Consider the following 26,244-nt stretch of genomic DNA (forward strand, 5'->3'; position numbering starts at 1 on the left):
TGAAAGCTATTAACACCAAAGAGAAATTTGAAGTGTTTAGAAAGCATAATGAATGCATTCACTCAATTTAAATGGTGCTAGAAACACGCTAAGATATAAAAACGTCTTTGTAATTTAACCAGACCACATTTCATCAAGTCCTCCACAGTAAGTGTGCAATATGCATCATAAAATTATCATATATCAACTACCAATGGGATAAATAACAAAAAACAACAAACATCAAAACAAAAAAATAACAAAACAACGAATACAGTGTAATACTATGCAAATATATATTCAAGGATCGCTGCATTGATGTTCTGCAACAGTATTTACACGAGACAAAAACGCATCTTCAGGGCCTGATATTGATCTGAAGTCCAGCATGCAAGGCTTTGATCGCACTCACTGGATCAGATAACAGGAGTAATAATAATACAGCGACTGGTTTATTACACATTATACACGCTTCAGCTGAGCCGGGTTGTTTTACGTGAGCGAAATATAATGGTCAAAGTCAAAGAAGTTGTGAGGAATAAGCGGTTATTTCAAGAAGGAAATGTGATCAGATATTTACCTTCTCCGGTTTTGTGTCCCTGTAAAAGAATCCCCCGAACAACAGCTGCTAAGGACACGTAGTTCCTACGCACAAACAACATTGACTCTTGGGAAATGTGGTTTTCATGAAAAGGTTTTGCTTTCGAAAATCATTTATAATTTTCTTTGTGTTTCAAAATAAGCAATTTATATTAAAAAGTTAAAGTTTTTTTACAATCACAGAAAAACATTTAATGTATGGAAATATGTGTTTCTTTAAATGAGGCATAATTTATATATTTTGTCAAATTGTATTTTTATAATTTAATATTTTCTACAATATAATCCTAGATACAAATTTTTATTTCAATATTTGTCAGTAATTTTGACCAATGAGTTTTCGATTTGACTAGTTTTTCTAGTATTATAGAAGCAGATATACTAACATTTGTTATATGTGTATATTTCTTTGTGTTGAGTTCTTTGGGCTAGCAGCAACATTTAACTAAATACCAGTTTTGGTGTTATTAAAACAGTGAATGCATGGAATTACAAACCGAAAGCTAAAATACGTTACACAAGGGTCAAATAATTGCACAACTCTATCTCTTGAGAAGAACTTGATTGTTTTTACTGGTTGCTGGGAGGGATTGAGTCCAGCATCATGTGCTGGTGAGAGAAATGTGCAACAACAACACACAAGGAGCCGTAGTACGTTTGAGTGATGAGCCGCTTCACAAGACACCGGATTGAATCGGTCTTTAAACATATGAAAATTGAATTAGTAATTATCATGTTACTAAAATATGTTTTTTTTTTTTTTAAATCTGATAAATAAATAAAACAAGAAACATTGCTATTGGAATGAAGCTGAATCGTGTCTACATTTAAATGAATTTCAACGCAACAAATTTACATAAAGCAAAAACACATATTAATTAACATTAATTAAATAACAGCAACATGTCTAAAACCGTTAAAACGCTTTCTGCACAGACTGCATGATGACGCAGTTACGTTCTGACGTATAAAACAGCTGAATCGTTTTTTTTCAACCGGTTCTTTGAAACGAACTATTCAAAAGAACCGTTTCGCGGAAGTGAGTCGGACTTCCCATCATTTACACTACACCGAGTGCTCCCGTTGATCCTCCGGCTATCTTACACTGATTCTAATCAGTCCTCATACTTTCACTTTTCAGCCCAACGCTGAGTTTCGTCGTTAGTTTCCGGCTCGCTCTGTATTTGTTTGAGGCTCGACAATATGCTGATTGTTAAAGTGGCTGTGTTGTCGAGTACGAATCATTTCGCTGAGAAGTAAAGCGCACACACTCACACTTCCCGTGTAGTCTTTGTGTTCGGCCTACGGATCTGTGCTGCTTCATTTACCGACAATTTTCCGCTTTATCGGGTGAGTAAATTCGTGTCTCTGACAAATACACATAGTTTAACTATAAAATACATATTCGTGTATGTGCCAAGTCACAGAAGGGCTTTAAACTGATGTTTTGTCCATCTGTTTGGAGGTGTGGCTAGTTATGTGGTTGCTAGCGATAATTTCTGACATGATGAAAGAGGCTGTTTCAAGACCTAGCGAACTGCCTTTTTGGACCGCTTTCTCGGAATAACAGTCACATGAGAAGAATTTTGGACAAAGATATATACGGCCTTTTAAGTGTCAGATAAGTAAGTCAGGCGATATATAGTTGACAGTAGAAAGAATGACAGCTTGAGTCACCGTTCAGTTTCATTATGAACCTTCATGGATAAAAGTGTATAGTGACTGACACTGTTAGTCTTAATCTTTGTGTAATTGTTGTGTTTCACTGAAGAAAGAAAGTTTTAAGGCTTGCAAACCCCAGTGGCAGAATTTTCATTTGTACATGATCTATCCCTTTAAATGCTGCCTACGTAGGCAGCTTGCTAGTGTTTGAAACGCAGCCATGAATTCTCAAGTTTATTGACGCTAATTTACTGAAATGACAACACTTTGTTTATAAGCTTTCAGTGGGTTTGTAAATGTCACTGATTGTATTAAGAGCACACTGCCCAGTGTTCATTCAAGTCTGAGTGGGTTGCTGTATTTTGAATGGGGTTTTTGTAAAGTTGTTTGGTGTGCTAACTGTTAGTTAGCGTATGCTAACACTAACAATCACTGATCCTACCAAAATATTTCTGTTGTTTATCCACACAAACGAGAACTGCCTGCTGTTTTATAATTGATTTTGCTTTACATAATATGTCTGTCTCTCTAAACTATTTTTAATGTAGTTTATTGATGACATTTTCTTCAATTTGAAAATACAAATGTTGTCATTTAGAGCATAAAACGACATGTTTGTGTTCATTTTAGACACCACCAAGAAAGCAGTATTTGGTGAAATAACCCTGATTTTTCAATTACAACAAATGAAAGCATTTGTTACTTTTTGTTTTCAAAAAGAGAAATAATCCCAAAATTACTATTTTTATTTGACTTTTGAAGTAGTTTCAGACCTTACAATAAAACGAATATTAACGTTTTATTCAACAAGTATCTAGTAAATCCAGTATATCCAAAGCAACTAAATGTTTTCAACCTCTTATTCAATCTCTTCATATACATCATTTTCAGTATATATTTCAGTCAGAACTGGGGCCTCTGAACATTTTGTTTATGTTTTGCACATTTGACACTGATTCGTTTTTATTCCACACTGAAAATAATGTGATGTGTAAATTCTTTTTTTTTTTTTTTAGGAGTTCAATCTCCCAGGCTGTAGGATGTTTGTTGACTGCACCGTCAGTTTTGTTTGTTCGTCTCTGGATGCTGATGGTCTGCAGTAGCACGATGACTGACATGTCTACGCGACCCGTACCGAGACACCCACTAAAGTCCTTCCAATGATATGATAGTAGCCACCTGGATTGCATTCTGTGCCACCAGGAGCCTCGTGCGGGTTCTCCGACTCACCGTAGAACAGCTGCAGTCAGTGCAGTTTTGGCCCAGCCTCTCGTCCGGCAGAGCCATGGGGAACAGCTGCGTGTGCAGGGAGGACAGTGACGTGGAGGAGGGATCAGCCCCTCGCAGGCAGCTCAGGCGGGTGGACAACTCTGTGTCTGATCCCCCGGAGGCCAGAGGCAGCCGGCCCAGGGACCCGGTTCGACCACCTAGAAGAGGTCGAGGGCCGCATGAGCCACGTCGGAAAAAACAAAACGTGGACGGTTTGGTACTAGACACGCTGGCCGTCATCAGGACTCTTGTAGACAAGTAAGTGAACCTTTCCCGTAGGAGGGATCTGCATAGATTTGTTATTATATCTGTTTATGAATCAATCATGGGCATCATATCAATTTCACTTCCCTATTTTCATGTGCGTCAGCAATAACATCACTCCATCTTTGGCTAAAAGCATCCGCTTGTTATTTAATATTCATTTGCATTGTGTCATGTGTTTTTTTTAGCTCCATGTTATTGTCTGCCACATCATCTGTTTAAACTTTTTTAAAATTATTCAGCTTTTTATAAGTGTGCTGAGCCTGGCAGAGCTTTGTAATGAGTGTGCTATTATTTATTTATTTATTCTTTCACACTGCACCACATTTAATCTTAATGTATTGCCCAAGACAGCAGCTTGTGATAATCAAAAGCTGCTTTATGTTTCTTTTAACAATTTGGCTTGATCTCAGAGTCGCCAGTCACTCTTCCTCTATCGCATGTTGTTACACCTTCCTACACTGCCGGCCTACTGCTATCTAATGATGAGTGTTCACTTTAAAAGTTAAGTTGTTTTATCTGTGCGTCAGGTTGCGCGGCTCTGAACCCGATGTCTAATATGGCCTGCTTTATTGCATGGAGTGCATAGCAGTGTGCGGCCACTTCCTGAAGAGAAGCTAGAGGAAATAAACGGCTTGACAGGAAATGGATATATTATATTCTCAAAGTTTTTTATTCTCAGTGTTTTGACACAAATGAAAAAACGCATAAATGACACAAGAGGGAGCGTCAGCTTTGCTTTTTTTGCTCAACCACATCCTTTGACAGCCTGTTTTTTTTTTTTACATGACAACTGTAATTGTAAGGCTGAATGAGGCTTTTTAAAAATTATTTCTGTTAATCAACTACTGCAATCCAGCTTTACTGTTGTAAGAAAATACAACATTGATTAAAAAAAATATATATATTATATTAAAAAATACATATTTTCAAGTCAATCTAAAGCCCTGGATCGATCACACGATTTTTATTGTCTGTTATGAAAGTCACTATGTCAGATTATGCTATTTTTATTTTTTTTCTTAAGAAAAATCTTGACTTGTTGTAATTGTTTGGGTAACAAATGTGCCAGACTACATGTTCCTTCACGATCAGTCATCCCGTAACATCAACGACGAGTGTTATTTCCCAAAGCAGTTACAAGTGTTGCTATAATGGTATTTCTTATCTCAATTTCATTTTTTTTATCTTATTTCAATCTCAATAAACACTGATGCTTGCTGACAACTAATAAGTACGTTAAGAGCATTTGTTACAACATGGATAGGATCAAACTTATGATTTTTTTTTAATTTTAAGATACTTTCTTTTAAATTCAAATACATTGTTTCCTGCCAGGGTTTCTTATTAAACACTCCCTCGCCTGAACTTACAGCGAGTAAGACGGAGAAAATGAAAACACATCAGCAGCAAGGAAAAATCTGTTAAAATAATAGAATTAGCATAGAATAAAATATATGAAAGAGGTTTTTGACACAACTATTACAGTGAAGCATTCGTTAAATCCTTATTTTCCACAGAGCGAAACAAATCACCCACCCGTATAGTTGAGCAGTGTAGGGGCACAAACAAAACTATAATTTGTTCATTATTCTTGAAAAAAAAATTTTTTTTGAAACTAATATCGTTTGCTATCATTTGAATCTTAATTTTAAAGGTTCTTCTGTTGGTCAGTTATCTAGATAAACAAGTATAACGAATAACATTTGAGGTGAAGCGCTTCAAACAAGTCCGCTATATTCCCAAAACACGAATTGCTGAGAGATTGTGTTGGCTTGTTAAATAAAATAATAGTCTAGCCTAAATAAAATTAAAGTAAAATATTCACAGTTTCAGAGAAGCCTGTATTAAACTGTTTTCACTATTAATGACTAATTTGAATAAGCAGGAAATACTTTTGCAATATAGTCGCAGAACTGAGCGTTCCCAGATTACATTGGAAAGATGAAAGAACTCAGAAACTCGTTATGAGAATGAAGATGTCTGCATATTTGTGCCAGTCTGTCAGATAAAACTGCTTAAAACACATTACTATTTTAGAAAAGATAGTTAAAGTTTGTATAACCAATAATTGATCTTATCCACCCGCGACCCAACCATAAGTAAATATGCAGCCTATTTTTTTACTAGCTGACCAGCACCCACTGAGATAACCGAGAAATTATTTGCTCCTATTACCCATTGTCACCCACTTGATGAAACTCGTCGTGAAGAACGAGGAAAAAAATTAAACATGCTAGACTTTCTGCGATGGTGTCGTGAAACGTCACAGACATGATATCAGTTGTCGTGAACTGTCACATTACACGAGAAAAAAAGATTGAATCTTGTGTCACTTTGTCGTTTACGAATCCCCACGACACCCTACATCAAGGAAATCGTGCCGAAATCATGACAAATTTGTGTGATCTGACCAGGGCTTAAGAGTAGCATTCAGGTAAGGAGCAGTCAAATGAAAACAACACTGCATATTGTTTTCTTAGCATCCTTGTGAAAAGCTTTTAAAATGATAATTCTTTTTAAATGCTTACTGCACAATTTGAAATATTTTGATCCAATATGAAAAGCGCATTGAAAATGAATAGTTGAGGTACTGTTCTGAACTAAACAGAAAATTAGTGTGTTTCCGACTAGAACAAATCCCTGTGTGACCGTTACACAACAATCACACAGCAGTCAGACACCCGTGGCTGGGGGCATTAGACCTCTCTATACACTCTCACACTCTCACTTGTTCCTTTTTTCGACCACCCTCATAGTTGTCGTATCTTTGTCCTCATTTGCTGTTTAAAAACATCGCCTCCAGTACCTCTCCGATCACTGATTTATGACTGACAAATGAACCACACCGATGTCATACTGCAGAGTAGAGGTAAATTTATTGTTCCTGCTTAAATGTCTCTGGTGGTGTTTTGATATTGCTGGGCTCCCTCCGAGAGCACCTCTAGGGATTTTTTTGCTATCGCTGCTTAGATTTACTGTTACAGACCCAGCCTGCAAAATGGATGCATAGACCCTAAAGCCAAAACAACCCCGGCGGTGGCAGTCTGCCCTCCAATAGCCATCCGTCATGCGCTGTACAATCAGCCATTATAACATTAGGCTTTCATAACTAATGTCTAGAGCAGCCGAGGACTAAATAAGATGCTTACACGCTCTTGTACTCAGGGCATGAGGCACACAGGCAAGTATTTCCTCTATTAGGTTGCTCTACTCTTTTGCCATTAACTTTTATATTTGTTATTTTTTGTGTTTCAGTGATCAAGAGCCGCCATATTCCATGATCACACTGCATGAGATGGCAGAGACTGGTGAGTGAAAGACATTCGATTCGGAGAGTTCGCTTTCTGTTAATCCTTTCATGTAATATTGTTTGCTTATGGGTGGTAGGACTCACAAGTTTGTTGGGATTGCTAGTGAAGGGAGTAAAGCTTATACATGTGGCTTGAATAAGTAGATGCATATACACTTATTTAGGTCACATTTTATATGAGATTATCAATACGTAAGGAGTGTTGACAGAATTTTTTTTTGAACCACTTCAATTCAGGGGTGGGCGGTATGACCAAAATTCTGTCATGGTATGAGTAACAAGACTTGTGATTTTGTGACCACAATTGATGCTTTGTTTCTAGATAGAATTTTTTTTTCAGTGTAAATTACTTACGGGGCAGGCTCTAGTATCCAGAATGTTGCTTGTTGGGAGTGATATTGTTAAGAAAAAGGAGTAATTTAGCAGATACTGAATTTAGCTCTGTATGATTGGTGTCACAGTCAATAACAGGGTGTTCGTGGGGTCTTAAAATGTCTTAAATCTCAAATGCTAAATTTTAGGCCTTAAAGTCTTAAAATTTTCTGAAATATTGTAATCTTTTTTTTAAACATGTGTAGTTTATAAGTCTATTTGCCATAATAGTTTAATAATTTTTCTCAAAATAACATTTGTTTAATAGTGCTCCATGCATTTACTGCTGAGGCCACCGACCTGGACAGATTGTTGTGCATAGATTGTTTATTATAGTTTTAACCTTGAACAATTGTTAATTTTTTACAATTATTTTAAAGAGTTTATTTTGGAAAAAGTGTATGAATACAAGCTTGCTTGTTTTTACACATTATTTAAATATTTTGCTAAGAATATCTAAATTTAAAAAAAAAAAATTATTATTAAATTATTATTGTCTTATAAAATGTATTAAATAATAATAGTTTTTGATAGGGCAAATAAAAGTCTTTTCCATCTGGGCTATTTGAAAAATTCCCTAGCGTTTAGCCCTTTATGAGTCAAATTATATTCATAATGATCTTAAAATGTCTTAAAGTCTTTTTCTTGGTGAAACCTGCAAAAACCCTGAATAAGTTTATCTATTTTTCATATATGGTTTCTAATATATCAGACAAGACTAAGCATTTTATATACAAGTTCATGTTATTTGTGCTTTACTTTCTTTTTCCTAGTCAAATTTCATGTAACCAAGTGGTAATTATGACCCTGGGGGAGAATATTATTCGGCAGAAGCTATAGTGCTACTGTTTAGGTTACTGAGGGATGTTATACACAGACTTATTCTGTACTAACTTCACACTTTAAAGTTGGTAATCGAACACAGTTAATCTAAATTATCTCTCCAAAGTTCGCCTCTGATTGCTGAGCAGATCTTATTATGAGGGCTCCAGCCAGTGATTCACTCAGTCTCTGGCTGACCCACACTGCACATGACTTCCCCATACCCACTTAATTTTTTTTTTACATGTTTTATATTACATTGAATTAAAAAAATCTATTGCGCTTGACAATGAATTTATTATCTATAACATCATACTGCCCAGCCCTACTTCCATTCATACGCATGCAAATGCAGGAGGCAGAAAATGAAAATCAGGTGATGTTTTGCATTTGCGTCTATTAGCAAAGACTTTTACTTATTAATATTGATGCATTTACACACTGCATGTGTTGTGTTCTTTTACATACAGGCTGAAAAATGGTTTGCAGTAAACAAATCTTGGTTTTCTGTAAACTCAGCACTTGTAATGAGAAGCACTTATACACTGGCTATTGTCAACAATAGGGAATCTTTAAAGGAAAAGTACGCCTACCCATAATTGAGTATTCTGTTGTATTTACACGCTCATGTTGTTCAAAATATTCATGCATTTTTGTTTCTTCTAACGAAAGAATTCAGAAGTATGCTGGTAACCAATCAGTTTTGACAGCTTGACCTCTAGTGTATATTTTTAGTCCATTTAATGGAAGTCAAGAGGAACATACAGTACAGAGACAGACACTTTACCCCTAATGGAAAATTCTGCCATCACTCAAAAATGACATTTACTGTTTGTTTAAACTAATTGTATAAATTGAGCCAAAACAACACCGTTCTTGAGTTTTTTGGGGGGGGACAACATAATTGTTTTATGTTCAATCCACATACATTTGTACAAACTACTAAGTTAACTTAATTCGTTCATGTTGTTCCAACACAAATCAATTATGTGGAACCCAGCATTTTTTACAGTGGTCTCCTGACTTCCAATGAATGGACTAAAAATATACAGTGGAGGTCAAGCTGTGAAAACTGTTTGGTTACCAGCATACTTCAGAATCTCTTCTTTTGTTAGATGAAACAAAAATGTATGAATATTTTGAACATGTGGGTGAGTAAATATAGCAGAATATTTTTTACAGTGATCATTTACTCATCCTTTACTTGTTACAAACCTTTTTGACTTTCTTTCTTCAGTTGAAAAGAAAATATATTTTGAAGAGAGCTAAAAACCTGTAACCACTGACTAAGTCTTTGTTTTTCTTACTATGGAAGTCAGTGGTTCCAGGTTTTCAGCTTTTTAAAAAATATTTTCATTAGTGTTCAACAGATTAAAGAAACTCGTAAAGCGTTAGAACCACTTGAAGATGCGTAAATGAGTAAATTTTCATTTGTGGGTGAACTATCCCTTTGAGTGCTCAACATTGTTCAACATATATTTAATTGTTACACGGAAGAAAGTACTGTGGGAAGTCACTCAGGTTTGATCATAGTGTTGTTGTTGCCAGCCTATTCTTTTATTTGTCTGCTATAACTGATTTGGGTTGTCAAAATCTTAAGATATTCATTGTTTAGACAAAACATTAATTCTTACACAACAGTTGTACAACAGCTCTCTTTACATTCAATGAAGCTGTCAATTTAATCTTCTCTTGCATTATATTTCACTTCTCTTATGATGATAAGAGGCGACATGTATGGCTTAAATCAAAGTTTTCTCACACATACATGTAACGCATGCATGTATGTTGTTGGATAGAATACTTGTATATATTACTAAATGTTAAAAGTCGTATGAAAACTTTCATAATAATGTGAAATGCAGACTGATGCATTATGCATGCATACAAACCCAACATGCATCTTTAGAAACACCTCCATCTATGAACATATATAGCATGCATACCTGTACAAACTCTTACATTACCTTTGGCTTGTATCCACAGTGAAATGGTCATGCATGCACAAACATTAGCTTGCATTTATGAAACCCATGTTCATCCTTATAGACTCTTTGCTAGCATCAGTAAAATGTTTGTGCATACATACAAATATTGAAAAGCTATTAGACCTCATAATGTACTACAAACTAAGTCGTTAGAATGATTTCCTGATCAGAGTGAGTGTCCAACTTCAATAACAGAAAATGGGTGTGATTTTTACTGTGGAGGGGCCAAGAACTGTAAACCTACTCTCCAGGGGCATTTGATGCACATGCTTAAAACTAACTGTATGGTGTGATCTTTGTTTTATAGGCACTACATTTTTTGATCACTTTTAGCTGTAAATAGGCTTATGATGGTATCAAGTTTTTTTGTTGCAATTAATTGCTCTATATTTAATCACGATATTCAGTATTATTACAATAGTGAGCTAAGCTGCAAAAATAGTCACTTTAACAGGTATAATGTCAGTACAAATATATTTTATGTGTGTTCTAACAATAGGAAAGACTTTACAATAATGTCTCATTCGTAATACATTAAAATCAACAGTGCATCACATTTATTGCAGTTACTATATGAGTGTCAGTTAAAAAATACAGCTGCGCTTTCTTAGTCATTAACTCCATTTAATTCAACAATTATGACTTGTGATTTTACTGAGTTAATAGGGATTGTCTATAAGACATTAACATAAACTAAGATTAATAAATGCTTTGTAGTTTTCCTCATGAGCCTAGTTAAATTGACTAATGTTAACAAATGGAGTCTTATTGTACAGTGTAAGCAAACAATAACCCTCTAAATAGAACATTTTCAATCAATATCTCGTGTTGCAGGCCAGATTAACATGTGAAAATAATGTTTGAAAATAAGCAGCCTATTAGATCAAGCGTTTGGTGCTGTGATAACCAACCACTGCCAATACAACAGTCTGAATATTCCTGAAATATTCCTATAAACGTTTAAATGATAAACAATTATTTATGGTATTTTTTGAGTGCCCACAATAACAATATCACACATTTATCATCACTATATATATTAAATGATTAAATCTCATCACATCTCTACATGTAAAGGCAATATGATCTCTGACCACAGGTAAATGACAGCACAGATAATGTGCACATTAAACTCTTCACCTCCATTACTTTCTACTTATTCTAGGCGAGTACCTGGGCTGTAACATTAAATATTCTTCTTCATATACTAAAATTTAAAACACAAATAAATCTTGTTTAAGATTTATTTAGTCCGACTGAGAAGACTAGAGAACTAGAGAAACCACGTAGCTAATAATCAAAAGGAACCAGCCAACATTGACTCCCTGGTTCCAAGCTGCTTTTTTTCCATCAGGGGAACAAGTGCAGCTTGTTGTGACCCCCTGGCAACTGATTAAGTTATTAGGATGTTAATCTAACAGCGGAAGCTGTGGAAGCTCTGTTGGTATTAGTGACGGCTGCTTTTGAAGTTTGGCTCGTGCCCCGTGCTGCCATTGTCATGCCATCACTCTGTTCTCTTGCAGTGGGTGAAGTTAGAGAGTCAGGGCTGAGCTGCAGACTTTAAAGTCTCTCACAGCCTCATCATGACTGCAGAAACAAACACTGAAACACTAAGTGACTAATAGCTACACTGCTTTTGCTTGTTTACAAGGGGCAGTGCATTGCTTTTTCCATTTTGCATAAAAAATGACTTCTTTTATTTGCTCCTAGCATACCTGGAGCAAACATGACTGTGGTGATGTATTGTTGAGGGGTACTTTGAGTCTGTATTTGGACCAAACTAATCAGCGGTCAAAATTTAGCAAGGTCATGTGTGGGTCGCCAGCCTGACTCTCTTCTTGTGCCATTACCAAAGCCTCTGTGACACTTGATTTTATTTATATGTACATCTGTTGCTCCGAGCTGAGCCTGCATGTTGTGCTTTGAGACTCGTTGGCGTCAGGTGGCTGCTAAGAGCTTTCGTGCAGGAGTAAACAGGTGGAAACGCTACTGTGGGCTTTAAGATTGAGTTCAACACATCCTGGAGTGCATATCAGTGTTGTACAGATTATCTTTGAGTCTATTTATGAGTACTTTCAGTAATGGTTTTACTGACCAAATGCTTAATTTTAGCACTTCAGTGTAATCTATTAGCTCACAACTGTTGTCTTCATAATAGCCATTGAAAAACCCTTTCAGTATTTTTTAATGTTGGTTAAGCGCATGGTTCTAATATGCATACATAAAACATTTCATATGGATTGAATGTCTGTTTGTGTCTTTCTGTTTCTCACGCTGTAGATGATGGCTGGTTGGAAGTGGTGCAGTCTTTAATTAGAGTTATTCCTCTAGATGACCCTCTAGGACCAGCCGTAATAACACTGCTGCTGGACGAATGCCCTTTGCCAACCAAAGTGAGTTCACATCTACATACCGATTGACTTTGATATTCATTTTCCACCTCTGTTTTTGCTAATGGGCAATAATGCAGCTCTATTTTTACAAGCACTTTGAAAATGGAGCCACAACAATTTCCTAGTATTATGAGTTTGTTGAGTGATATACCTAACTTAAATTATATTCCTTACTACCTAAAGTAAAAAGATGCACTTCTGGCACTAATTTCGCTTTCCCCAGTTATATGCTGAACCTAAAATGAAAACGAATAGTTTCTGCTTATGCTTTAGTTGCAGAGAGTGCTTTAGTATCTTTTTTCATTTTGGTCTGTCAATTTTTAAAGACACAGAAAGTAATAAAACATATTTTAATCATTTAGAAAAGTATATTTTGGTCAAGTGTTGTTGTTTATTAATGTGGCCAATATAAACTGTACACTAGCATTCAAAATTTAGGAATTTTAAAAAGTATTAAATTCTGTAATGCAATAAATTGAGCAAAACACTAAAGAAATGTAGTTTATTTAATCAAAGAATTCTGAAGAAATTTTATTATTTTTGTGTGTATTTGTGAAATAGATGAAGCACAACAGCAGTGCATTGTTTATAAGAAATATATTAATTTCATGTCAGCATATTACAATTATTTCATAAGGATATTTACTGTATTTTGGATCAAATAAATGCAGCCTCGGTGAGTATGTGAGACATTTAGTGATGTTAGTGTAAATGTGCTCATATCAAGATACCACTTATTGCGATATTTTTTTTTTTTGGATAAATATTGTAATATGAATACAGTTTCACAAGACGAGCCACTATTTGATGATTTTCTGGGAAGTCTATTTAGGTACAGAAACTGAATAATCACAATGCAAAAAAAAAAAAAAAGCTTTTTTTTTTTTTATTCCAAATATCAAAAAAAAAAATTTAGACTTAGTAAAAATATCGTTTAGTTTTTATCGTCAGAAGAAATAAGTAAAAAAAATTTTTTGTTTTTTTTTTTGCTTGTTTTAAGGAAATTATCTGCCAGTGTGGTAAGTGAAATAATCGTATTTTCACTTTGACATGTAGATATTTAGACTAGAAAAAAAGACTTCTAAGAAAGATTTTTTTTTTTCATAAATCATATAAATACAATTCTGTGGATCCTAATCAACTATAATTCAGACTGGACATTGAATATATTTGCGATGTGACTATTGCGAATGCACACATTGCGATATTGAAGCTGAAACGATATATTGTGCAGCCCTACTACTTATACACCTTTTTATTATAGTTGTGTGTTTCTTTCAAAGTTCAGAACATTGTTACCTGAGCAACTTACAAATTCATGTTTGATTGTATTGTCAGGATGCTCTGCAGAAGTTGTCGGACATGTTGAATCTGAGCGCTGCTGTGGCGCGTCAGGATGCCCTCATACCAGCTAAACATCGCAACACCACAGCAGTCCTGGGCTGTCTGGCTGAGAAACTGGCTGGTGAGGGGGACACACACACTGATTTTTATATATGGTTTACAAGGGCTCTCTATTTGGTGTATAGTCGTTTATACTGTAAAAAAACTTTTTAAATGACCTTATCCTACTTCTGCCCCTAAACCCAACTGTCACAGGATACCTGTGGTACAGTTTTAATGTCAATAGACCCAGTTAATTTAAAGTGTTTTGAATTACCAGGTACACAAGGCATGTTCCCATAAACCACATTAATAGAATACAACTAGGTTATGTCCATGTCTTATCATTATGAGCTTATTTTAGCAAAACGGTGCAAATATCACTGCAAAATAGGCATTCAACCTGAATATTTCATATTATTCATAATATGTCAGATTCTATTTCTATATAAAAAATATATATAATATTAATGACCTGTGACAGTTTGATTGGGATAAATATCATGAACATAAGTTATATGGAATAAATCATAGTATAAGAAGGTTATTTTATTTCTTAATTTGAATTCAAATTTATTTGTAAAGCACTTTTTATTGCATTAAGGTGCACATTATTGTATTACAATCAAAACTAAGTTATTACCATAACTTTATTAGTTATCAACAACTTTTACTAATTAACTAGTAACTCATTTCTGGGCTGAGCTACACATGACTATTTATTGAAAGGTGAAGAACCACCTTCCTCCTTTTCTTGTCTTGTTTGTAACTTTATTCTTTGTGTACCTTTTTGTCATTTTATTCTTAGTTTGCTATGAAGATGCTGGCACTGTGCTAGAAAGTAATAAATAAGCAAAATTTAGCAAAACATCATGACTTGTACTAACTCAAACTGTTGCAGAAGTAATTATGCCCTTTCTTAAACCAGATTTGCATATAAAACAGCAGAATTTAGGATTCTTTGAAACGAATCTGAGATCTGTTGCATCTCGTTTTACATCATCTTTGCTCTAGCTTGTTTCTTTGATGATAAAAAGCTGAGTTTGCAGTCTGTAAAGAGCTGTCATGCTTGGACTTGCTGTAGGCTCCCTAAGAGACCTGAGATTTGACAGCTCTGCTGAGGCTGCAACACACACACACACACACACACACACACACACACACACACACAATCCAGTTCTCTCAGTTTGAAGATCCATGCTTCTGTTTTAAGGTCAAACACACTGCCCATAGGAATCATTTGTTTAATACTGGTGTACTTCATCTTTTTACTCTTCTGTCTACAGGTCCAGCAAGCATTGCGCTCCTCAGCCCTGGAACTTTGGAGTACTTGCTTGAGAGTTTGGTGAGGACATAGACTGTTTTATTACAGACTTTGACTAACAGGATAGTTCTTTTAAATGACTTACATTTGCTTCATAAATGTAATATTCATAATACACATCTGCTTTGTTATCTAAATGAAAAATAGGTAATAGATTAAATTCAAATCAATGCAATAGAAGTTTATTTGTATAACACTTTCACAATAATTAATGTTTAAATCAGCTTTACAAAAGGTGCACATTGTTGTATTATTCGAAAAACAGCTAAGTAACTATTATTTACTTTAACTTTATTAGTGAACTACACTCTTCTAATTTACTATGACCTTTTATGTGAAGCTGCTTTGACACAATCTACATTGTATAAGCGCTATACAAATAAAGGTGAATTGAATTGAATTAGTTACTAATAACTTTAAGTAATAACTAAAATCTTTATTGGTTAAAGTTATTATATTTAAACATAATTAAACTGTAGTTATATATTATATAAGTGATGTCTATGTGTACATATTCAATGAGGTGTATTTGTTAAGGATGCTCCGATCGATCGGCCAAAGATCGGTATTGGCCGATGATCACTTTTTATGACTCAATCGGTTCTTGCCAATCTGACCAATCTCATGAACTGATCATGTTTGTTTATGGGTTTTCACGCACCTGGCAGCGCTTCAACACATGATGAGATCAATGATGCGTGGGGGCGTGAGCAATTGCTGCACTCCCAACACAGCTAAAATTTATAGACATATATAGGCTGCAACCTCTATAGTGTTTATTGGTGCGTCTCGCGTAAGTGATGGTCTCTTTGTTGCAACTGTTGTATATCAGCGTTTTGAGCTGTTGTGACAAAAGTGGAGCGATCGCCCCTGTCTAGTGTCTCATCCAACCGTATGACCTCTACCAAAAGATCTGCAAGGCTCCCGCAAATTCATAACGGCTCCATGAGGCCCGAAAATTATGGTGACGAGAGTGGATGTTGAGCAAGAGAACAGATTGCGAGAGCCACATCGATGCATTACAGTTGTTGGATTAAATGTATAGAGCAGTAAAGATATCTCAAGTGCAAATCCCTTTTCTCATAGATGTTTCTAAATTGCTCTGTCAATTTTTCTTACCAATTTATTTGATCCATTTTATCTATTATTTTCTGTAAAGCTGCTACTGAACATGACATATCCACACTAATGGTTATAAGAGACATGTTTAAGGGATTATATGCACCAATCTTTATTTATTCTCTTAGGTAAGGTGAGATTAGGTAATGTGCTTTATGCCTTATAATGCTTGAAGTATCAGAATCGGTACTCTGAATTGGCCGATCACCGTGACAGGAACTCTGTATTCGGTATCGGCTGCAAAAATCACTTGTATTTGTGTGTTATTATTATTGTGTTGTCCTTGGATGGTTGATCGGATGTTACAGAAATTAGAACACAACATTACATATAATTACCCATTACATATAACATTAATAATTATTTAATATTGATGAGAGTAAGAAATGCCTTTAGATCTTTAAAGTTGTAAATCTATAGTTTTGCGTGATATATTTGGTATGTCATTTTTTCAAATGTTTAATTCAGTTGTTTTTGTTTTCCCCCAGAGTTCTGAAGCCCACCCCACTGTTATGCTGTTTGCTCTTATTGCTTTAGAAAAGTTCTCACAAACCAGTAAGTCAAGCTGGAGTCAGTTCAAGATTTTAATCAGGAATTTTTCTAATAATGCTACTTTTAATATGATTCATTATTTGTTTCAGGTGAGAACAAGTTAACGGTGTCAGAGTCGTGTATCAGTGACCGTTTGTCTGTTCTGGAGTCCTGGGCAGATAATTTGGACTACCTGAAGCGTCAAGTGGGCTTCTGCGCTCAGTGGAGTCTTGATAACCTCTGTGAGTACACTTTTGATTGTAATTAGCGCTTTTGGTATTTTGTAGGTGCTATTGATACAAAGAAAATAAATGTTTTTTTTCACAACATCTAAAGTCCTTTTTATAGTTTTAGTTTCTTTGTGAGTTAATTTTTTTAATAACTGTTTGTATTTTCTAATTATAATGTAGATTGAAGTCTTGTGGCATTTTTGACTGATGATTTAATCTTTGTTCACTCTTTGGCTCATAGTCATTAAAGAGGGGCGCCAGTTTACCTATGAGAAGGTCAACTTAAGCAACATCAACGCCATGCTGAACAGTAATGACGTCAGCGAATATCTCAAGATATCTCCTACTGGACTGGAGGTGAGAGAAACTAACCTATTGTAATTATGGGAAAAATTCTGCATTTAGGTAATGCATGGTGCGTTAAGAACAGAAAATGTTTACTTAGTGACAGGTAAAAGATAGGTCTTTCAAAATGAAAGTAAAATAAATCTAAACTGTGTATACAGGGCATCAGGAATGTTCTAGAGTATTGATTCTGTGGAAGATAGTATTCTGTTTAAACTAGGAATGATGTCTCTTTCATTTCAGGTATATCATAAACAAACAATTTTTTTATATTAAACTACTGAATGGTTCACATATCAATCAGAATCCCTATCTTCAACTATTGTGGAAGAGTAGCTGTTTATATCAATAATATAATGTCTCCAATGAGATCAATGTCGTCTTTGTCTTCAGGCTCGTTGTGACGCATCATCGTTTGAGAGCGTCCGCTGCACATTCTGTGTGGATTCGGGGGTTTGGTACTATGAGGTCACGGTTATCACCTCTGGCGTCATGCAAATTGGCTGGGCGACCAAGGACAGCAAGTTTCTCAACCATGTGTGTTTTGATTATGCTCATTTCTGATTTCTCCCTTAGCTTTATGTTTTAATATTCTTATAAAAAGCACAAATACATATATGAACACTTAATGTATATACAATGAATCTTGCCATGAAACAGCCATAAGTTTGATGTCATTATTGGCAATAAAGAAACAATCAAACTATATAGAATGTGCTGAAAATCACAATAGATTTAGTTTTTAAATGCAACTTTCAGAAATGGGTCAATATAACTTGCACAACCTGACAATAGTCTTGTTGTCAATCCCAGTTGAAAGAGCAACAATAATTACTTGACTTCTAGTTGATCATTTGAAAAAGTGGCAAAAGGTAGATTTTTCTGATGAATCATCTGTTGAACTGCATCCCAATTATCACAAGTACTGCAGAAAACCTATTGGAACATACATGGACCCAAGATTCTCACAGAAATCAGTCAAGTTTGTTGAAGGAAAAAAATCATTGTTTGGAGTTATATTCAGTATGGGGGAGTGCAAGAGATATGCAGAGTAGATGGAAACATCAACAGCCAGAGGTATCAAGACATTTGTGCTGCCCATTACATTACAAACCACAGGAGAGAGCAAATTCTTCAGCTGTTTAGCCCTCCTTCTCATACTTCAGCCTCCACATCAAAGTTCCTGTAATCAAAGAAGGTTAAGGTGCTCCAGGATTGGCCAGTGTAGTCACCAGACATAAACGTTATTTGAGTCAATGCAGAGATGTATGGATGCAGTCCTCCAAGCTCATGGGAGTCATACACAATATTAGTTATTTTTCCACTGCACCATGACTTTATTTTCTTTACTGTACATTATTTCTGTTAAGTGACAAGACTTTTGCCTAAACAAAGTCAGACATTACTGTCCTAATTAAATAATTAAAAATCAAGGCTTGATCATATTTTATTTTGGTAAAATAAGCCTAATCTATAAGCTTCTTCTGATATCAAACGATCAACTAGAAGTCAAGTTATTATTTGTTGTTCCCAAAACTTGAATAGGCGACAAGACTTTTGTCAGATATTGTATCAATTATTTTTGTCATGAACTAAACAATCAAACTATAAACAATGTGCTGAAAATGACAATATATTTAGTTTTGATATTTACTAACTTTCAGATAAATGTGGTCAATGTGACTTATTACTAAACTGTATTCCTGGTTTAACAAATACCACTTTAGTGTATATTTGGTGAATTTTATTAGAAAAAAAACGTTCGTTTATAAAGATACATTGTGTTATAATAATTTGAATTGCAACTAATACCATACTAAAATTGTGTGAGTATTTTGACTTATTTTAATTAACCTGTGACCTGTTATGCACTTATTTATTCTAAAAATGAAATAATTGTTCTGTAGTAAGAAGTCACATCTCTGTGTTGGTACAGGAGGGTTATGGGATTGGAGATGATGAGTACTCATGTGCGTATGACGGCTGCAGGCAGCTGATCTGGTACAACGCTCGCAGTAAACCTCACTCCCACCCCTGCTGGAAAGAAGGTTAGAAGAGCATCCTGTTCAGTTCCCGACATCTGCATGAGATGATTACCTATTTACAATTGCCTACATTTATTCCATATCTTCCTTTTGTTATTGCACAGTTTTGTGATCAGTGTTCTCTGGGCTTTCTAGGTGATGCCATAGGCTTCCTGCTGGACCTCAGTAAGAAGCAGATGATTTTCTATCTTAACGGACACCAGCTGCCTCCTGAGAAGCAGGTGTTCTTCTCTGCCACGTAAGCGAAGATCACTTCCTTAACCTCAAAACGAGCATGATGGAGCTTTTTGAACACTTGGTTTTCTTTGTTACAGGTCTGGCTTCTTTGCTGCAGCCAGTTTTATGTCCTATCAACAGTGTGAGTTCAACTTCGGAGCCAAGCCCTTTCGCCATCCCCCCTCCATCAAATTCAACACCTTTAATGAGTTTGCCTCGCTCGCATCAGACGAGAAAATCATTCTGCCCAGGTTTGCGCCATTTATTAGATTTCTGTACACAGGGTGAAGTATCAATGGCTGTTATAGATGTGAATAATGCACTGGTTATTATCTAAAGTAGGTGACTCATGCAGTGAGCATCTAAATTGCTCTTCCTCTGTTTTATTTCAGACACAGGCGCCTAGCATTGCTCAAGCAGGTTAGCATCAGAGATAACTGCTGCACCCTCTGCTGCGACCAGATGGCGGACACTGAACTGAGACCCTGCTCGCACAGGTACAAAGATCAGCTTATAGAACCAGTGTTTACACAACTGGCTTTATGGGGAAAGGGGCTTGGTTGAGTTGGAGTAGAAAAGAACAATTGTTGTTTGGGGAATTGGGACATTTGGGTCACATTCAGCCTTTTTTATCCCATATCCCTGCAATCATTTTCATTCTCCAATCAAATGAAAGTAGTAATAAGCTTTCCATTGAGGTAACAGCAGTGTTTGTGTTGTCAAAATGACTACAGAGATATTTAAAGATAAAGACGACACTTGTGGTCGCTATTTTAAATTATCCGGAGCTGTATGACTTCACAAATCATGAATATCATATTATTAAATATTACAGTTATAACAATATCAACAGCAACGCTTGCACACAATACACAGCTGATTAAGTAATTGCCTAGCAAGATAAAAAGCACAGTGTACACTTGTTTTCTTAAAAAAAAAAAAAAAAAAACTGTGGTGTGCCTCGTGTTCTAAGAATGAAAAAGTGCATTCAGTGCGATCGACACCTAAAGGTATAATTCTCCTAAAAATGATGTACAGTTGAAGTCAGAATTTTTAGCAGAATTTTTATTTTCACAGTATGTCTGATAATATTTTTTCTTCTGGAGATCTTATTTGTTTTATTTTGGCTAGAATAAAAGCAGTTTTTAATTTTTTAAAAGATCAAAATTATTAGCCCCTTTAAGCTATATTTGTTTTCGATTGTCAACAGAACAAACCATCGTTATACAATAACTTGCCTAATTACCCTAAACTGCCTAGTTAACCTACTTAACCTGGTTAAGCCTTTAAATGTCACTTTAAGCTGAATAGAAGTGTCTTGAAAAATATCTAGTGAAATATTATTTACTGTCATCATGGCAAAGATAAAATAAATCCGTTATTAGAAATGAGTTATTAAAACTATTATGTTTAGAAATGTGTTAAGAATCTTCCCTCTGTTAAACAGAAATTAGGTAAAAAAATAAACAGGGGGGCTGATAATTCTGACTTTAACTGTATCTTACTTTTTCTTCAGTAGAGTGTTGAATGATTAGTTCACCCAAAAATTACAATTCTGTTAACTACTCGACCTCATGTCATTTAAATCCCGTAAGACCTTTTGATCATTTTTGGAACAAAAGTTAAGATATTTAGCTTGAAATCTCAGAGCTCCCTCATCCTCCACAGACAGTAATGGTCTTGAGATGTTCGAATTCTAATTTCAAGAGCTAAAAACATTGTCAAAACATTCCATGTGGCTTCAGTGATTCAACTACAATCATATGATCTCCAAGAACAAGTTTGTGCACCAAAAACCTGTAAAAATAACATTGGTTATGTCTGTCGTTTCAGATAAGGATGGGCATTTACCACTGGCAATACAATTTTTGCATGTTGTGCTGCTGACACTAATAGCAATGTGACGTACTACCTATAGTAAACGTGCACCCTGATCTGATACGGAAATCACTGGTGAACAAAATCAATGAATCACTACCAAGTCACATGGAATGTTTGACAATAGCTACGTTTCCATCCACCTATTTTTATGTGCATGCGCATTTTGAAAATGCATATTAAAAGAAGTTTGTGCATAACTGAGTAGGATAAACTTTTTATTCGATCAGAAAAGATGCACATAAACTACCATGGAAACACTTTTACCAAACAAATTCCAGTTTGTGCATAATTAAAGTCATGTGATTTTGTTATAAGAGATTCTGTGATTATAAAAATGGGTGTTAATATTTCTTGAATATATAAACCAGCAGGCTGAGCACATGTAAAACATCTGAAATGTTGTTTTGGTCATTCTAAAACGTCTTTATCATTCCAGTATTAGTGTTATAATATAATTAATTACCTCCAGAACTGACAAGAGCGTCTGTGCTCTGCATTTCACGCCTTCAAATGCCACCAATAGTTCATTGCAGGTTGGCATACTGTCTTCTGAGGCGAGAGTCATTTATTAAATAAAGAAAAGATTGACACAGCTTCTCCTACTGCAGCAAATTCTGTTTTTACTTTTGATATTTGGCGCCAGTTAATCAGAAAGTGACAATTTTGTTCTCTTTGACTACTTGGATGGAAATGCTGCTTTATTTGCATGTCTTATATGTGATATTCTAGTTTTGCTCATAAATTTAATTAGCATATTTGAGTGGAAACATAGCTACTGTTTTTGGTTCAGCTTGAGACTGTCCTCACTGCAGCCTGCAGCTTGATGACATACTGGACCAGGTCCAATACGTAAGATGAGCGCCAGCGGATTTTGTTGGAAACACTAATTCTTTGTTAATTATTAAGTAACACAGTAGGTAGTGCTGTCGCCTCACAGCAAGAAGGTCACTGGTTCGAGTCTCGGCTGTGACAGTTGGCATTTCTGTGTGGAGTTTGCATGTTTTCCCCGCGTTCACATGGGTGTCCTCAGGGTGCTCCGGTTTCCCCCACAGTCCAAAGACATTCAGTATAGGTAAATTGTGTAAGAAAAAAATTGTCCATAATGTATGTGTGTGAATGAGTGTATGGGTGTTTTCCAGTGATTGGTTGCAGCTGGAAGGGCATCTGCTGCATAAAGCGTGCTGGATAAGTTGGCGGTTCATTCCGCTGTGGCGACCCCAGATTAATAAATGGACTAAGCTGAAAACAGAATGAATGAATAAAGTAACACATTACATTGTTTGTTATTAATGTCGGTCATACATTTTTTGATTGTTCGTTTGTTGAATTTAAGTTACATTGCATCTACATGCCAATAATTCTCATTCAATTATATGTAGACTGTTTGGTTGGGGTTAGGGTTAAGGCTCATTTACACTCCTGCGTCAAGCACACGCGTATGCCACGGCGCAGCCTATGCGTGGTCACACAGGCCTCGCCATGGCCTTCAATGACGCTGATGCGCACCTCTCAAAAAATGTAACCACGTCGCAACTACACATAGCGCAAGCTCTGTGATTGGTCGGCTTAGTAGCGGTGATGAGTGTGGGTGGAAATGAGAGCCACGCGAGTCCTATGCAGCGAGTATTTACAAGTGTCGAGTGCTGTGAAGGAACTCCGGATGGGAAGTTTTGTTTTGTGTTTACCTTATGTTCGAAGTTGTTGCATGTCCGCCGGTTCCTGCCTCTAAATGAGCTAGTTTGATCCACTTGTACGTTTAAGGTAGCGTTCAGAAAAAACTAAACACCAGCGAAGAAACTCGACACTGAGGAACAAAAACACCTACTGTCAGCTTGTGTTTCTGAAGATCTGAAGCTTGTGTTTCTGCCAATCACTTGACACTGAAGTATAAACCAGGCTTTAGTTTAAGTTGACATGTACTTGCAAAGTTTCTTATAGTCAGTTAAATGTCTGTTGAAGAAGCAGTATTAGCAGATATTAAGCAGACAGTCTACTGGCAAAATAAAATGTTACCTTAATGTCTACATCTCCCCTATATCCAACCAGCACCGTAGCATGGGTGTTGCATTAGTGGGCGTTACAATGTCCAATGTTTTAACCACCTGCTGCACCTCGCATTTTTGCCGTTGTGGGATGTGCGCCTAGAGTTGGAAAAAGTCAACTCTGAGTCAGTCTTTTTCATTCTCCAATCAAATGAAAGCAGAGGTGAGCTTTCTGTTGAGGTGACAGCAGTGTTTGTGTTAGAATTAGACCTGGTCCAGTACATCATCATGCTACAGACTGCAACGAGGACATCTTGTTCAGTTTTAGTATGCTACAAAGAAATGATGCACAAAAAGAACCCCCCCCCCCCCCCCTTCCCTCAATATTCTGTTTCAGTTGGAAGTACATCAACATACTGAAATGAAAGTCTCAGCAACATCCGGTTCACCCAGACTTTAAAAACCAATTGATGCTTATTTAAATAATCCATCCTGGGAATTTTTGGAATTTGATATCACTAGTCTGGGTGTATAATGTGTTGTTTACTTACTGTATTAGTTCTTAGTGATATATCTGTTTTCTTGTGTCACGTCTTCAGTGGGATATGCATGGAGTGTGCCTTACAGCTGGAAACATGCCCACTGTGTCGTCAAGACATCAAGACACGAGTCAGACTCATTTCCCACGTGTCCTGACATCAGCCCATCAACCCTAAATGTGGACTTTCCCCATCAAGCTTCCATCCTGTCCAGTCCCTTCTGTCCGAGAGATCGACCTGACCAATCGAAACCAAGATGCTGTTTCAGGATTGGACGCGGCAGCGCTGGCCTTTGACGAATGGAGTAGATCCTCCTTTAAACTGGAGGGAAGAAGAGAGGAAAAAATACAGACTGGTAGAGAAAACTACTATTGCACTCCAAGAAGGCCCCGGTTAGAGGGCTATTGAGAAGCTGGAAGGTTTAAAGACTGCTGGGAATTTTAATCTGCATTTCCAGGAACAGTTCAAATATGGAACAAATGCATCCATTACATGCTGTTCTGTCTTTGAGTCTCTCCCCCTCGAGCTCTGGTCAGGGTCTACTACTGTGTGTCTCTGTTCAGATGTGTTTAATATATATATATATGTGACCTCTCTCTTTTAAAAAAAAAACTCAACAGGAAACAGCAACTGTGTCTAAACCACTTTGTTTCCTCTTGCCTGCCTCAGAAGACCCATTATTTTTTGCTCCCTCAGACTTGATTGTACTTGAATCTGTTCTGGGTTGATTGCCCCACATTCTCAATATATTTTCAAAATGTCTTGATGAATCGAGACACGGTGATTTCTTTTTTTTTTAATAGTATTTTATATTGACTTATGATGCAAAGTTAATTGAGAATTAAATTAAGCCAAATTGGAAGGTTTAGATTGAATATTGATGTGTGAATCTTGATTCCATCAGACTCGAAAGGCGATTTTTAAATGAGGGGAAATTTCAGAAGATTTCCGCAATGGTTAATGCACATATCAGTGTCTTAATGCTGCTGATGCTTAATGTGAACTTTCTAAAGCAGTTACAAGACTGAAATCTCCAGCGCTCCCAAAGATAAGAGAGTGTGATTGAATTAAGAATCTTTCATTTTCTGAATTGTTGTTTGTAATAAATGTCTGTTTTATGTGTTGCATATGGTAAATGTTGTTATCTAAATGAATGACTTTTTTTTTCAACAGTGGTTAGCATGAATTTCAGAATACTATTTCAAGAGTTCACTCTTAGACCCTGATCTTAAACTCAATTTCTTGAGGGCCGCAGCTGTGCACAGTTTTGTTCCAACCCTAATCAAACACAGTTGATCCAAGTAATCAAGGTGTTAAAGACTAAAGCTGTGGTCACACTGGACTTTTCCTCCCATAGACTGCCATTCATACGCACGCGAATGCGTCAGACCGGAAATGCAAGGACATGCGTTAAGTTTTGCATGCCGCTGCAGTGCACAGTTCAAGCTTGGTGAACCCTGACCTGCGAAATCGCATCACGTGACTGCGTGAGACCAATCGAAGACCAAAACATGACCTCTCTGGACAGAAATGTAAAACATGGAGCAATCGCTCTATTTTTTTTAATGTCTAATCTTGTTTAATCCCGCCCCTTTTTGCAGCGCCGTACGACAGAATTTCGCACACACAAAGCCCAGCTGCGGTCACACTGGACTTTTCTCCCCATTGACTTCCACTCATATGCACGCGAATACGTCAGACCGGAAACACAAGCTTGTACGACAAGTTTTGCAGTTCGCTGTGTTGCAAAGTTCAAGCTTGGTGAACTCTGACCTGCGAAATCGTATCAATTGACTGCGTAAGGCCTATCGAAGATCAAAACATGACCTCTCTGGAAAAAAAATTAAAACATGGACCAATGGCTCACTTTTTTTAAATGTCTAATCATCTTGTTTAATCCCGCCCCTTTTCGCAGCGCCATATGACAGAATTTCGCAAGCTCAAACTCGACAGCAGTGTGACCGCAGCTTACTACGCTGCGGCCCTA

At 36.3% G+C, this 26,244-nt stretch overlaps 1 protein-coding gene across 1 annotated transcript; it reads left to right on the forward strand.

Moving 5' to 3' along the window:
- The first annotated feature begins 1,612 nt into the window (after nucleotides 1-1,612).
- Nucleotides 1,613-25,384, forward strand: rspry1 (ring finger and SPRY domain containing 1). The gene is made up of 15 exons (XM_056478579.1): nucleotides 1,613-1,929; nucleotides 3,258-3,768; nucleotides 7,033-7,085; nucleotides 12,550-12,662; nucleotides 14,001-14,127; nucleotides 15,332-15,390; nucleotides 16,977-17,043; nucleotides 17,130-17,261; nucleotides 17,491-17,606; nucleotides 17,988-18,131; nucleotides 19,531-19,642; nucleotides 19,775-19,877; nucleotides 19,954-20,106; nucleotides 20,248-20,352; nucleotides 24,318-25,384. The coding sequence occupies exons 2-15, from the start codon at nucleotides 3,407-3,409 to the stop codon at nucleotides 24,412-24,414; spliced, it is 1,743 nt and encodes a 580-aa protein (XP_056334554.1). The 5' UTR covers nucleotides 1,613-1,929; nucleotides 3,258-3,406; the 3' UTR covers nucleotides 24,415-25,384.
- Nucleotides 25,385-26,244: the final 860 nt, after the last annotated feature.

The sequence above is a fragment of the Danio aesculapii genome, chromosome 18 (genome assembly GCF_903798145.1).
Source record: "Danio aesculapii chromosome 18, fDanAes4.1, whole genome shotgun sequence".
NCBI classification, from domain to species: Eukaryota; Metazoa; Chordata; class Actinopteri; order Cypriniformes; family Danionidae; genus Danio; species Danio aesculapii.